At 42.1% G+C, this 15,967-nt stretch overlaps 1 protein-coding gene across 1 annotated transcript in view; it reads right to left on the bottom strand.

The window, feature by feature from the left end:
- The window catches only part of LOC135513854 (A disintegrin and metalloproteinase with thrombospondin motifs 12-like), a 42,934-nt gene extending 34,973 nt beyond the window's left edge, over positions 1–7,961 (bottom strand). The window contains exons 1-2 of the mRNA XM_064936816.1: positions 7,606–7,961; positions 7,017–7,378 (exon numbers count right to left, since the gene is read on the bottom strand). Coding sequence (XP_064792888.1) covers positions 7,017–7,378; positions 7,606–7,723 — 480 coding nt within the window. The 5' untranslated portion in view covers positions 7,724–7,961. The remainder of the gene's footprint in view (positions 1–7,016; positions 7,379–7,605) is intronic.
- Positions 7,962–15,967: the final 8,006 nt, after the last annotated feature.

Below are 15,967 nucleotides of genomic sequence, written 5' to 3'. Positions count from 1 at the left end.
AATATACAAAGGCAGTTAGGAAAGTAAAGGATAGCTTTTTCAAACAGAAATTTGCATCCTGAGCACAAACTCCAAAAAGTTATGGGACACTGTAAAGTCCAAGGAGAATAAGAGCACCTCCTCCCAGCTGCCCACTGCACTGAAGCTAGGAAACACTGTCACCACCGATAAATCCATGATAATTTAGAACTTCAATAAGCTTTTTTTGCCAATGCTTTCCACCTGGCTACCCCAACCCCGGTCAACAGCTCTGTACCCCACACAGCAACTTGCCCAAGCCTCCCCATTCTCCTTCACCCAAATCCAGATAGCTGATGATCTGTCAGAGCTGCAAAATCTGGACCCCTACAAATCAACTGGGCCAGACAATCTGGACCCTCTCTTTCTAAAATTATCTGCCGCAATTGTTGCAACTCCTATTACTGGCCTGTTCAATCTCTCTTTCGTATCGTCTGAGATCCCCAAAGATTGGAAAGCTGCCACGGTCATCCCCCACCTCAAAGGGGGAGACACTCTAGATCCAAACGGTTACAGACCTATATCTATCCTACCCTGCCTTTCTAAGGTCTTCGAAAGCCAAGTTAACAAACAGATCACCAACCATTTCGAATCCCACCGTACCTTCTCCGCTATGCAATCTGTTTTCCGAGCTGGTCTCGCTCCTCATGCCACTCTCAAGGTCCTAAACGATATCATAACCACCATTGATAAGAGACAATACTGTGCAGCCGTATTCATCGACCTGGCCAAGGCTTTCGACTCTGTCTATCACTGCATTCTTATCGGCAGACTCAACAGCCTTGTTTTCTCAAATGATTGCCTCGCCTGGTTCACCAACTACTTCTCTGATAGAGAAGTGTGTCAAATCGGAGGGCCTGTTGTCCGGACCTCTGGCAGTCTCTATGGGGGTGCCACAGAGTTCAATGCTCGGGCCGACTCTTTTCTCTGTATACATCAATGATGTCGCTCTTGCTGCTGGTGATTCTCTGATCCACCTCTACGCAGACGACACCATTCTGTATACCTCTGGCCCTTCTTTGGACACTGTGTTAACAAACCTCCCGACGAGCTTTAATGCCATACAACTCTCCTTCCGTGGCCTCCAATTGCTCTTAAATGCAAGTAAAACTAAATGCATGCTCTTCAACCGATCGCTGCCTGCACCTGCCCGCCCTTCCAGCATCACTACTCTGGACGGCTCTGACTTAGAATACGTGGACAACAACAAATATCTAGGTGTCTGGTTAGACTGTAAACTCTCCTTCCAGACTTACATTAAACATCTCCTATCCAAAATTAAATCTAGAATCGGCTTCCTATTTCGCAACAAAGCATCCTTCACTCATGCTGCCAAACATACCCTCGTAAAACTGACCATTCTACCGATCCTTAGGCGATGTCATTTACAAAATAGCCTCCAACACTCTACTCCTAAAAATTGGATGCATTCTATCACAGTGCCATCCATTTTGTCACCAAAGTCCCATAAACTACCCAACACTGCGACCTGTATGCTCTCTTTGGCTGGCCCTCGCTTCATATTTGTCACCAAACCCACTGGCTCCAGGTCACCTATAAGTCTTTGCTAGGTAAAGCCCCGTCTTATCTCAGCTCACTAGTAACCATAGTAGCACCCACTCGTAGCACGCGCTCCAGCAGGTATATTTCACTGGTCACCCTCAAAGCCAATTCCTCCTTTGGCCACCTTCCCTTCCAGGTCTCTGCTGCCTATGACTGGAACAAACTGCAAAAATTACTGAAGCAGGGGACTCATATCTCCCTCACAAACTTTAAGCATCATTTGTCAGAGCAGCTTACAGATCATTGCACTTGTACACAGCCCATCTGTAAATAGCCCATCCAACTACCTCATTCCCATATTGTTTTTTCTTTTCTTTTCTTTCTCCTTTGCACCCCAGTATCTCTACTTGCAAATTGACTTCTGCACATCGATCACTTCAGTGTTTAATTGCTAAATTGTAATTATTTTGCCACTACGGCCTATTTATTGCCTTACCTCCCTAATCTTATCTCATTGGCACACACTGTATATAGACATTTATATTGTGTTATTGACTGTACGTTTGTGTATTCCATGTGTAACTCTGTGTTGTTGTTTGTGTCGCACTGCTTTGCTTTATCTTGGCCAGGTCGCAGTTGTAAATGAGAACTTAAGTTTGAGATGGGTAGGTCACAGTCCAAGAAACATTTAGGAACCATTAGATAACAAATGCATGGAGGTCTTTGCACACTCAATGTCTCTTTGCCCTAGCCTATCACAACAGCTGCTTACCCTCAAGGCCATGAATTTACAGTTTGTCTCATTAAAAATGACTGCAAACCAAACACGATTGACTGAAAGTGAGACAAGACCTTGCAGGAAAGACATTCCTGATGTGACAGGAGAAAGGCCTGACTCTTCCGGTCATTTTACAGAACAAAGTTAATCCTCTTCCAAATCCTCTACCAAAGTAAATCATCAGGTACATAATGGAACTCTCTCCTTTGTCTCTTTCACTGTTGTCCAGCTATATTCCTTTGTCTCTCTCCACTGTCCAGCTGGTTTCCATTGACTCGCTCTCTGCTGTCGAGCGGTTTTCCTTTGTCTCTCTCTGTTGTCCAGCTGATTTACTTTGTCTCTCCCTGCTGTCCAGCTGTTTTCCTTTGTCTCTTCCTGCTGTCCAGCTGTTTTCCTTTGTCTCTATCTGTTGTCCAGCTGTTTTCCTTTGTCTCTATCTCTGAAGTTCAGCTGTTTACCTTTGTCTCTCTCTGCTGTCCAGCTGTTTTCCTTTGTCTCTCTCTGCTGTCCAGCTGTTTTCCTTTGTCACTCTCTCTGCTGCCCAGCTGTTTTCCTTTGTCTCTCTCTCTCTCTGCTGCCCAGCTGTTTTCCTTTGTCTCTGTCCCTGCAGTTCAGCTGTTTACCTTTGTCTCTCTCTGCTGTCCAGCTGTTTTCCTTTGTCTCTCTCTGCTGTCCAGCTGTTTTCCTTTGTCTCTCTCTCTGCTGTCCAGCTGTTTCCTTTGTCTCTCTCTCTGCTGTCCAGCTGTTTTCCTTTGTCTCTCTCTCTGCTGTCTAGCGGTTTTCCTTTGTCTCTCTCTCTGCTGTCCAGCTGTTTTCCTTTGTCTCTCTCTCTCTGCTGTCCAGCTGTTTTCCTTTGTCTCTCTCTCTGCTGTCCAGGTGTTTTCCTATGTCTCTCTCTCTGCTGTCCAGCTGTTTTCCTTTGTCTCTCTCTCTCTGCTGTCCAGCTGTTTTCCTTTGTCTCTCTCTGCTGTCCAGCTGTTTTCCTTTGTCTCTCTCTGCTGTCCAGCTGTTTTCCTTTGTCTCTCTCTGCAGTTCAGCTGTTTTCCTTTGTCTCTCTCTGCTGTCCAGCTGTTTTCCTTTGTCTCTCTCTCTCTGCTGTCCAGCTGTTTTCCTTTGTCTCTCTCTCTGCAGTTCAGCTGTTTTCCTTTGTCTCTATCTCTGCAGTTCAGCTGTTTTACTTTGTCTCTCTCTGCTGTCCAGCTGTTTTCCTTTGTCTCTCTCTCTCTGCTGTCCAGCTGTTTTCCTTTGTCTCTCTCTCTGCAGTTCAGCTGTTTTCCTTTGTCTCTCTCTCTGCTGTCCAGCTGTTTTCCTTTGTCTCTCTCTCTGCAGTTCAGCTGTTTTCCTTTGTCTCTCTCTCTGCTGTCCAGCTGTTTTCCTTTGTCTCTCTCTCTGCAGTTCAGCTGTTTTCCTTTGTCTCTCTCTCTGCTGTCCAGCTGTTTTCCTTTGTCTCTCTCTGCAGTTCAGCTGTTTTCCTTTGTCTCTCTCTCTGCTGTCCAGCTGTTTTCCTTTGTCTCTCTCTGCTGTCTGTTTTCCTTTGTCTCTCTCTGCTGTCCAGCTGTTTTCCTTTGTCTCTCTCTGCTGTCCAGCTGTTTTCCTTTGTCTCTCTCTGCAGTTCAGCTGTTTTCCTTTGTCTCTATCTCTGCAGTTCAGCTGTTTTACTTTATCTCTCTCTGCTGTCCAGCTGTTTTCCTTTGTCTCTCTCTCTGCTGTCCAGCTGTTTTCCTTTGTCTCTATCTCTGCAGTTCAGCTGTTTTCCTTTGTCTCTCTCTCTGCTGTCCAGCTGTTTTCCTTTGTCTCTCTCTCTGCAGTTCAGCTGTTTTCTTTGTCTCTATCTCTGCAGTTCAGCTGTTTTCATTTGTCTCTCTCTGCAGTTCAGCTGTTTTACTTTTTCTCTTTCTGCTGTCCAGATATTTTGATTTGTCTCTCTCTGCTGTCCAGATATTTTGATTAGTCTCTCTCTGCTGTCCAGCAGGTGTCTGGTCAGCAGACAGAGAGCAAAGCTCACAGCTATCATTGTGATGAAAGTCAAAGTATTAATTTCCTTTGTTCTTATAAGAAACATTCAAGAATTCTAAAAAATACAGATGTCTCGTTTGTGTGTGTGACTCAAGTCTCATTTCAGTCTCTTTCTAAAGTAGCCATAGAAGCCACATTCTCACATACTGTCTGTGGTCAAACAAGGAGAAACATAGCACTGTACAGAGAAAGAGACAGAGAGAGACAGAGAAAGAGAGGGAGAGAGAAAGAGAGAGAGAGAGAGAGAGCGAAAGAGTGAGAGCTGAGAGAGGGAGACAGAGAGTGGTAGGAGTAGGGTGAGCGGGGAGAGAGAGGGAAAGATTGTGCAAGGGAGACAGAGTCTCCCAGTATAGGCTGAGAGGAGGCAGCCGCAGTCATTTGTGGGCCATGGAGCTAAAGTATTTCTGCAAACTATCTCAGGAAATCTTTGAAGGCTGGACCAACAGACGGGGTACTGTCAGTCTAAAAGAGGGTTTGCTCAGCAGCCTGTGACAAGCCATACCACATATCAATTCCTCTTATGCTTCTCTTCTGTATATTTTAGTACTGGTCTGATGCCCCTCCCCTGTATATTTCAACGAAAGTTCTCCTGACTTTGGGGATGGTGTGGCTTCTAGGTGAATTGGAAATAGGGCAAGACATTACACAAACTAAATGCCCTATCTCAGCTAAATCAATGGAGCTAAATCAATATTTCATTCCTATTTTTGTTATCTGTACCTGCTTCTCAATGTGCTGGATTTGCCTTATAGTGAAGCCTTATAGTGAGGCCTTATTGTGAAGCCTTATTGTGAAGCCTTATAGTGAAGCCTTATTGTGAAGCCTTATTGTGAAGCCTTATAGTGAAGCCTTATTGTGGAGCCTTATAGTGAAGCCTTATAGTGAAGCCTTATAGTGAAGCCTTATTGTGAAGCCTTATTGTGAAGCCTTATTGTGAAGCCTTATAGTGAAGCCTTATAGTAAAGCCTTATTGTGAAGCCTTATTGTGAAGCCTTATAGTGAAGCCTTATTGTGGAGCCTTATTGTGAAGCCTTATAGTGAAGCCTTATAGTGAAGCCTTATAGTGAAGCCTTATTGTGAAGCCTTATTGTGAAGCCTTATAGTGAAGCCTTATAGTGAAGCCTTATAGTGAAGCCTTATTGTGAAGCCTTATAGTGAAGCCTTATTGTGAAGCCTTATAGTGAAGCCTTATTGTGAAGCCTTATAGTGAAGCCTTATAGTGAAGCCTTATTATGAAGCCTTATTGTGAAGCCTTATAGTGAAGCCTTATAGTGAAGCCTTATTGTGAAGCCTTATAGTGAAGCCTTATTGTGAAGCCTTATAGTGAAGCCTTATAGTAAAGCCTTATTGTGAAGCCTTATAGTGAAGCCTTATTGTGAAGCCTTATAGTGAAGCCTTATAGTAAAGCCTTGTTGAAGCCTTATAGTGAAGCCTTATTGTGAAGCCTTATAGTGAAGCCTTATTAAAGTTATTGTGAAGCCTTATAGTGAAGCCTTATTGTGAAGCCTTATTGTTATAGTGAAGCCTTATAGTGAAGCCTTTGTGAAGCCTTATAGTGAAGCCTTATTGTGAAGCCTTACAGTGAAGCCTTATAGTGAAGCCTTATAGTGAAGCCTTATAGTGAAGCCTTATAGTGAAGCCTTATAGTGAAGCCTTATTGTGAAGCCTTATAGTGAAGCCTTATAGTGAAGCCTTATTGTGAAGCCTTATAGTGAAGCCTTATTGTGAAGCCTTATTGTGAAGCCTTATTGTGAAGCCTTATAGTGAAGCCTTATTATGAAGCCTGATATGTGAAGCCTTATTGTGGAAGCCTTATTGAAGCCTGTAAAGCCTTATTGTGAAGCCTTATAGTGAAGCCTTATTGTGAAGCCTTATAGTGAAGCCTTATAGTGAAGCCTTATAGTAAAGCCTTATTTTGAAGCCTTATTGTGAAGCCTTATAGCGAAGTAAAGCCTTATTGTGAAGCCTTATTTTGAAGCCTTATTGTGAAGCATTATTATGAAGCCTTATAGCGAAGCCTTATTGTGAAGCCTTATAGTGAAGCTTTATAGTGAAGCCTTGTTATGAAGCCTTATTGTGAAGCCTTATAGTGAAGCCTTATTGTGGAGCCTTATTGTGAAGCCTTATAGTGAAGCCTTATAGTGAAGCCTTATTGTGAAGCCTTATAGTGAAGCCTTATAGTGAAGCCTTATAGTGAAGCCTTATAGTGAAGCCTTATTGTGGAGCCTTATTGTGAAGCCTTATAGTGAAGCCTTATTATGAAACCTTATTGTGAAACCTTATTGTGAAGCCTTATATTGAAGCCTTATAGTGAAGCCTTATTATGAAGACTTATAGCGAAGCCTTATTGTGAAGCCTTATAGTGAAGCCTTATAGTGAAGCCTTATTATGAAGACTTATAGCAAAGCCTTATTGTGAAGCCTTATAGTGAAGCCTTATAGTGAAGCCTTATAGTGAACCCTTATTATGAAGACTTATAGTGAACCCTTATTATGAAGACTTATAGTGAAGCCTTATTGTGAAGCCTTATATTGATCACTGACTCAAATAACTCCAAGAAGCATAAAGATGGAGACGGATTTCAGTGTCTTTTAACTACCTCACTTTGTGTTAAAATCAGAGTACATAATGAGCGATGACAAGGATTTCTGTCACATGCATGAATTCAATTTTAAATAAGGTCAGCATCCTGATTTCTTACCAAGCCTTCACAGGTGCTGATGGCGGCTGTCCCGCGCGCATTAGTAGAATCCGTCACCGTGCCGATCAGGTGGCACGCGTTCTCACCTGTAGTACGGTGCTCAGTCCGGTTAACACTCCCATTTCGCCTCTCCAGAATATAATCGTTCGACACCAAATATTTGTTGACTGTTAAATTGAAGACCAAATCACGTCCCTTGAAGTTCACCTTATAATAAACGCGTTCCTCCAAAGGCCCCAAGTCTCGTTTATGCCGCCCATGCTTAAAGCGGTGTACCAGAGAGTGGGAGAGAAACTGTCCATCTCTGAAAATTTTGACTGGATGGACCACGGACACATCTGACTGGGACTGGAGAAAGCGACCTGAGGATAAAATTGAAAAGGAAGTTCAGTGGAATTATCAATAGCCTACAATATAATTTCAAGATAATTCAATTAATAAAGATAATTTATAAAAAACTGACTACCAGCGCAAATTCATGCACTAAGCTTGCAATGGCTATAAATAACTTTGTATGAAATTGCAACAATAAAATCGCAATGTTGTTGCAGTTATTATAGCCAAGTTGTAACAACTGAGACATACTGACCTGATTCTGCATCGGGAGAGAGGAGGCTGCCAGGCAGCGAGAACTCGGCATGGCTTGCTGCCAAAAACAAAACAGAATGTAGCAGAGAAAGAACCTGGCTCACCCGCGGACATTGCATATTTCATCTAACCAAAATCAAGAGATTTAAAAATATTCACAGGCATTGAAGTCCCAATTGTGCTTTATAGGTGGTCTAGCGACCTCTTCGTTCCATCAACGGCCAGCGTCATGGATGAGGAGGAAAACTTTAGGCTGGTTACAGAACATACTAAAAGTGTGAGAAAGGGAGAAAGCTGCAACTTTGCGTGGGAGGGGAGGAGTAATAGGCTAGTAGTGTCTCGTTTCTTGCCAGGGGCGAGAGGGGAGTGGTGTGGTGTGCAGCTGCAACGCAGTGGGAGATAACTCAAATGCTCGCTCGCTCACTCACCCCGTGTGCTTTTAGAGCAAACCAATGCAAACGCTATACTCTAAACCGTTTATTCAATATTCAAATTCAATTCGATGCCTAAGTAGGCCTCGAATTAGTAGGATAACCCTGTAAATAGCTTCCTTTTTCATTTTCAGTATACCTTGCGGTCAAGTCTCTGCAGGGTTGAATTTGAGGGCTACTCCTACTACTTTTCAAGAGCCAGAGCGGTGTTTCATATGCACATTGAGTGGTGTGAGTAAAGAACGTGTCCCCTCAAGACCATTAAAAAAATATGGACTAGAAATTGAAGATTTGGCTTGATTTGCCTGGAAATTACTTTTTGTCTTGACTTTTTGGTGATTTAAGATACATTGTGAATGAATTAAACCTATTTACCTATCCATCTATTGAAGGGATTGTTTTATGAATGAAAACCGCATGTCTCTCAGTCATAACCTGACCTACTGTTGGGGCCAGGGTCTGGTATTTAAAAAAAACATAACCTTTATTTAAATAGGCAAGTCAGTTAAGAAGAAATTATTATTTACAATGACGACATACAGCAGCCAAACCTGGACGACACTGGGCGACTTGTTGGCCACCCTATGGGACTCCCAATCACAACCAGTTGTGATACAGCCTGGATTTGAACCAAGGTGTCTGTAGTGACACCTCAAGCACTGAGATTCAGTGCCTTAGACCACTGCACCACTCTGGAGACCACACCACTCAGATCAGACACAGATCAGACACAGGTCAGACACAGGTCAGACACAGGTCAGACACAGATCAGACACAGGTCAGACACAGGTCAGACACAGATCAGACACAGGTCAGACACAGGTCAGACACAGGTCAGACACAGGTCAGACACAGGTCAGACACAGATCAGACACAGATCAGACACAGGTCAGACACAGATCAGACACAGATCAGACACAGGTCAGACACAGATCAGACACAGGCACAGACACAGATCAGACACAGATCAGACACAGATCAGACACAGGTCAGACACAGGCACAGATCAGACACAGATCAGACACAGATCAGACACAGGTCAGACACAGGTCAGACACAGATCAGACACAGATCAGACACAGATCAGACACAGGTCAGACACAGATCAGACACAGATCAGACACAGGTCAGACACAGATCAGACACAGATCAGACACAGGCACAGATCAGACACAGATCAGACACAGGTCAGACACAGATCAGACACAGATCAGACACAGGTCAGACACAGGTCAGACACAGATCAGACACAGATCAGACACAGGTCAGACACAGATCAGACACAGGTCAGACACAGGTCAGACACAGATCAGACACAGATCAGACACAGGCACAGATCAGACACAGGTCAGACACAGGTCAGACACAGATCAGACACAGATCAGACACAGGTCAGACACAGGTCAGACACAGATCAGACACAGATCAGACACAGGCACAGATCAGACACAGATCAGACACAGATCAGACACAGGTCAGACACAGATCAGACACAGATCAGACACAGGTCAGACACAGATCAGACACAGGCACAGATCAGACCCAGGCACAGATCAGACCCAGGCACAGATCAGACCCAGGCTCAGGCCTAGACCCAGACTCAGCATACTCATCTGTCTGGGGGGCCACATACAGAGATGAGAGTGAGGAGCCTTGTTTCATGTTAAATAACTGAGGTCTGGAGGACCTACACACACACACACACACACACACACACCACAGACACACACACACACACACACACACACACACACACGCACGCACACGCACACACACGCACGCACACACACACACACACACACACACACACACACACACACACACACACACACACACACACACACACACACAATAACAATTCTCAGTGAACCAGCAGGGTTTTGGGAGGCAGTGGGGGACAGAGTGAATGATGGGATGAGGGAGAGAGAGAGGGGGGAGAGAGGTAGAGGGAGGATAGGGAGGTATGGACTGAATGAGTGATTGAATAAAAGCAACCCCTAGCTATTTCAAAGCTGAGCAATAGAGATGGCATTATCTGATATGACCGGTTGTAAACTGAGATGGGGCAGGGGGCCGAGTTTATGAATTTGTTGGTTCGATATGTTGCTTATTAAACTTCAAAAGAAATAGCCTATGACAAATGACTTGTCTAAACACAATATTCTCATGTGTTTAGCTACTCTTCATGAAAACCGTTCATTTTTTGTATGTCCAATACAAGATACATGGCAGCCATTCTGTTGGAACATGATCCTCTGCCAAGGCACCAGATTCTGTTTTTTCCCAGAGACATATATCTAAATATCCCAAAAGGCTTTTCAACTCAGAATCATGCTCACAGTATTTTTTAAAAATCAGTTCTTATCCCAAAGCAATAAATCTAAATACAGTGTATTCAGAAAGTGTTCAGACCCCTTTACATTTTACACATTTTGTTACGTTACAGCCTTATTCTAAGATGGATTAAATATTTTTTTCCCCTCATCAATCTACACACAATTCCCCATAATGACAAAGAAAAAATAGGTTTAATAATTTAGCAAATTTGTAAAAAATATAAAACGGAAATATCACTGTTACATAAGTATTCAGACCCTTTACTCAGTACTTTGTTGAAGCACCTTTGGCAGTGATTACAGCCTCAAGTCTTCTTAGGTATGAATCTACAAGCTTGACACACTTGTATTTGGGGAGTTTCTCCCATTCTTCTCTGCAGATCCTCTCAAGCTCTGTCAGGTTGGATGGGGAGCGTCGCTGCACAGCTATTTTCAGGTCTCTCCAGAGATGTTGGATCGGGTTCAAGGCCAGGCCACTCAAGGACATTCAGAGATTTGTCTCGAAAACACTCCTGTCTTGGCTGAGTGCTTAGGGCCATCAAACTTCCCTCGATTCTGACTGGTCTCCCAGTCCCTGAAGCTGAAAAAAGTCCCCACAGCATGATGCTGCCACCACCATGCTTCACCGTAGGGATGGTTCCAGGTTTTCTCCAGACGTCATGCTTGGCATTCAGGCCAAAGAGTTCAATCTTGGTTTCATCAGACCAGAGAATCTTGTTTCTCATGGTTTGAGCCCTTTAGGTGCCTTTTGGCAAACTCCAAGCGGGCTGTCATGTGCCTTTAACCAAGGAGTGGCTTCCGTCTGGCTACTCTACCATATAGGCCTGATTGGTGGAGTACTGCAGAGATGGTTGTCCTTCTGGAAGATTCTTCCATCTCCACAGAGGAACTCTGGAGCTCTGTCAGGGTGACAGGCCCTTCTCCCCCGATTGCTCAGGCGGCCAACACTAGGAAGAGTCTTGGTGGTTCCAAACTTCTTCCATTTAAGAATGATGGAAGCCACTATGTTCTTGTAGACCTTCAATGCTGCAGAAAGGTTTTGGTACCCTTCCCCAGATGTGTACCTCTACACAATCCTGTCTTGGAGCTCTATGGCCAATTCCTTTGACCTCAAGGCTTGTTTTTTTCTCTGACATGCACTGTCAACTGTGGGACCCTATATAGACAGGTGTGTGCCTTTCCAAATCATGTCCAATCAATTGAGTTTACTACAGGTGGACTCCAATCAAGTTGTAGAAACAGGATGCACATGAACTCAATATCGAGTCTCATTGCAAAGGGTCTGAATACTTATGTAAATAAGTTGTTTTTTTTTATCTTTAACACATTTGGAAAAAAAAAATTTAAACTGTTTTTGGTTTGTCATTGTGTGGTACTGTGTGTAGATTGATGAGGGGAAAAAACTATTTAATCAATTTTAGAATAAGGATATAATGTAAATTGTTTGGGAAAAAGTCAAGGGGTCTGAGTACTTTCTGAATGCACTGTATATTGCTCTGGCTTATCCCAAAAGGCTTTCCAAGTCAGAATCAACAGTGTTTTTTTAATCAGTCACAGAGATGACCTAAATAAATTGAGTGTGTGTGGGCGCGCATGTCTGTGTGTGTGTGTTATTGTGTGTTTGTTTGCTTGTTTGCGTGTGTGTGTGTGTGTGTGTGTGTGTGTGTGTGTGTGTGTGTGTGTGTGTGTGTGTGTGTGTGTGTGTCTACTATGGTCCTGGACCACCAGCTATGTGTTTAGATCTTGGTTTAATATCAGACTCACAATAGGGACTTACTCACCTGAGTCTGCAGGTTAAGGAAAATTCACACACTACCAAGAAGGAAGGTACGGAGCGTAATGCAGTGTTGGCAATGTCGTTTTATAGGTTATTCATAATTTTGCATTGATAGGTGTATGTACACCTGTCTGCCTTTCTTTCTCTGTCCATTGGATGGCGCTGTTCTACCTGACATGTTGAACTTTGGTCCAGACTCTTTTAGTACAGTGGTGGCTTGCCCTCTCAACCTCTCACAGATAGTAACTGTGTAAAGAAAGCCACACTAAGGACTAGCCACACTAGTGGAATTTGCTGTTTGCCTTCAAAATAAAAGTTCCCCATTGAAACATCCAAACGGATACAAATAGTGGAATATTGCCCTTTTTGGACTGGATAATGGTAAACAAGGTTGGAATGTTGTTATATAACTTGAAAATGAATACAATAATGAATTAATTTGACAATAAACAATAAACATTAAAAAAACACGGTGGACTTATTAGACTGCATTATTGCCCTTTAGGGTATACTACAGTGCATTCCATTCGGAAAGCATTCAGGCCCCTTCACTTTACACATTTTGTTACATTACAGCCTTATTCTAGAATGGATTAAATCAAATTGTTCCTCATCAATCTACAAACAATACCCCATAATGACAAAACAAAAACAGGCTTTCAGACATTTTTGCAAATGTATAAAAAATAAAAAAACACTTAAATATCACACTTACATAAGTATTCAGACCCTGTACACAGTACTTTGTTGAAGCACATTTGGCAGCGATTACAGCATCGAGTCTTCTTGGGTATGATGCTACAGGCTTGGCACACCTGTATTTGGGTAGTTTCTCTCATTCTTCTCTGCAGATCCTCTCAAGCTCTGTCAGGTTGGATGGGGAGCCTCTGCAATGCTATTTTCAGGTCTCTCCAGAGATGTTCGATCGGGTTCAAGTCCGGGCTCTGGCTGGGCCACTCAAGAACAGGTCTTTCCTTGCTCATCTCTCCCTCCAGCTCAAACTGTTAGTGTCCCACAAACATTTAAAGAATGACTTCCCCCTAAAAAAACAACCAATGTTTTATAAAATGGCCTATATGGCATTGATATGAGTCAGAAACATTTATTCTTGTCAATATTGATTACAAAGTGTAAATAGGATAATTGTGTCATAAAGTCTCATGTAAAACTGAGTTTGGAACCTGAGTGAGTCATGAGTAAATGAAGGTTGGGTTTTCATTACAATTATGTCAACAATTCATGCCCCCTTTGCCAAGCTCCACTTGCAAATCGTCCCTCCGCCCACTTCGCTTCCCTTTGTGTTTCATTGTGTTTCATTGCCCCCATCACGTTCAAAAGATTATGGCCATTTGAGACTGAAAAGCCCTATACGCAGTGGTGGAAAAAGTACCCAATTGTCATACTTGAGTAAAAGTAAAGATAACTTAATGGAAAATAACTCAAATAAAAGTAGAATTCAGTGAAATTATACTTGAGTAAAAGTCTAAAAGTATTTGGTTTAAAATATACTTAAGTATCAAAAGTATAAATCATTAAGCAAACCAGATGGCACCATTTTCTTGTTTTTTAATTTATGGAAAGCCAGGGGCACACACAAGTACAATATTTTCTTAAGGAATGTAGTGAAGTAAAAGTAGTCAAAAATATAAAAAGTAAAGTAAAGTACAGATACCCCAAAAACTACTTCAGTGGTACTTTCTTATTTTAATGCATTACAACCTGTCACTAAAATTGATTTTTATTTGGATTTCATGTAATGGACACACACAAAATAGTCCAAAAATAAAACTGAAAAGTGGTGCGTGCATATGTATTCACCCCCTTTGCTATGAAGCCCCTAAATAAGATGTGGTGCAACCAATTACCTTCAGAAGTCATATAATTAGTTAAATAAAGTCCACCTGCGTGCAATGTAAGTGATCTCAGTATATATACACCTGTTCTGAAAGCTCCCAGAGTCTGCAACATCACTATGCAAGTGGCACCATGACCAAGGTGCTCGCCAAACAGGTCAGGGACAAAGTTGTGGAGAAGTACAGATCAGGGTTGGGTTATAAAAAAATAAATATCAGAAACTTTGAACATCCCACAGAGCACCATTAAATCCATTATTAAAAAATGGAAAGAATATGGCACCACAACAAACCTGCCAGGAGAGGGCCGCCCACCAAAACTCAGAGACCAGGCAAGGAGGGCATTAATCAGAGAGGCAACAAAGAGACCAAAGATAACCCTAAAGGAGCTGCAAAGCTCCACAGGGGAGATGGGAGTATCTAGGACCACTTTAAGCCGTACACTCCACCGAGCTGGGCTTTACAGAATAGAGGCCAGAAAAAAGCCATTGCTTAAAGAAAAAAACAAGTAAACACGTTTGGTGTTCGCCAAAATGCATGTGGGAGACTCCCCAAACATATGGAAGAAGGTACTCTGGTCAGATGAGACTAAAATTGAGCAAAGATCCCAGTGGCTAGATGTGCCAAGCTTGTAGACATACCCCAAGAGACTTGCAGCTGTAAGTGCTGGAAAAGGTGGGTCTTTAAAGTTTTGACTTTGGGCGGATGAATAGTTATGCACACTCAAGCTTTTTTGTGGTTTTTCTTGTTTGTTTCACAAGAGAAAATATGTTGCATCTTCAAAGTGGTAGGCATGTTGTGTAAATCAAATGATACAACCCCCCCCTCAAAAAAAAAAATCTATTTAATTCCAGGTTTTAAGGCAACACAATAGGAAAAATGCCAAGGGGGGTGAATACATTCTCAAGCCAATGTACATAAGATCGATCTGGCCGGTCACATATAAGTTTGGACATTTGGTCGGTCATTTGTTTATCAAGTATAGTTAGATACATGCAGCTTCTCTTCTATCATAAGTTGTTGCCCTACAAGACTAAATAAAGTAGTGCTCACCAGAATAATGTCTAACATCGATATAATGAATACATTAGTAATCTAGGTAACACCTGTAAAAGTAACTCCAAAACACTAAAGATTGGTCCTGTGCAAAATGTCCAATGTCATCAGTTTGACCGGTTTTAAGGAAATGAAAAGCTGATAAAACGATTAAACACATTTCTGATAAGACTCAGTTTTTCTTGGGTGCATATTTTATTGAAATGGAAATACTGAAATACTCACATTTTCTCAAGAGATGCTGTAAGACATTTCTCCAATCCTGTTCCAGAGTAAAAATGTACATTTGTTGTATCATTTTACTGCAAGAAATGCATAATTCTGCAGGAGTTAACATATTACTCTACATGTGAGAGGTTCTAGGTCTACAGTCAGTGTCCAGATTTCAGTTACAGTTTAAGCCATATGAACCAATTAGGAATATTCTGTTTTTTTCACTGTTACAGGGATACTCATGAACGGGATAAAGGTGCTATGAGCTACTATCCGGAATACTTTGGACATGTAAACGTAGTCAATGAAGAAAACAGCCTCTACCTTTATGTACAGTACATAGCTATCTCATTGACCTATTACCCCTGCGTATCCACTCGGTACTGGTACTCCCTGTATATAGCCATGTTATTTTCTACTTACTGTATATAGCCATGTTATTTTCTACTTACTATATATAGCCATGTTATTTCTACTCTTTATTTGTATTCGTTATTCATTTCAATTTTTTTTATTTAATTTTGTATTTCTCAATCACCAAGAAAAATCTAATTAATATCAATATGCAGATGGTTTATGCCCACTAGTTGACGATCATCTTACTCTACATAGACAAAATATGTGTTTGAGTCATGAATCCCCCTACCATCTCTGTCTAGCATGTGCACAATACTAAAATGTAAAAGAAATGATATTT

Source organism: Oncorhynchus masou, chromosome 25 (genome assembly GCF_036934945.1).
Source record: "Oncorhynchus masou masou isolate Uvic2021 chromosome 25, UVic_Omas_1.1, whole genome shotgun sequence".
Classification (NCBI taxonomy): Eukaryota; Metazoa; Chordata; class Actinopteri; order Salmoniformes; family Salmonidae; genus Oncorhynchus; species Oncorhynchus masou.
This window is presented reverse-complemented; position numbering and strand designations above follow the sequence as displayed.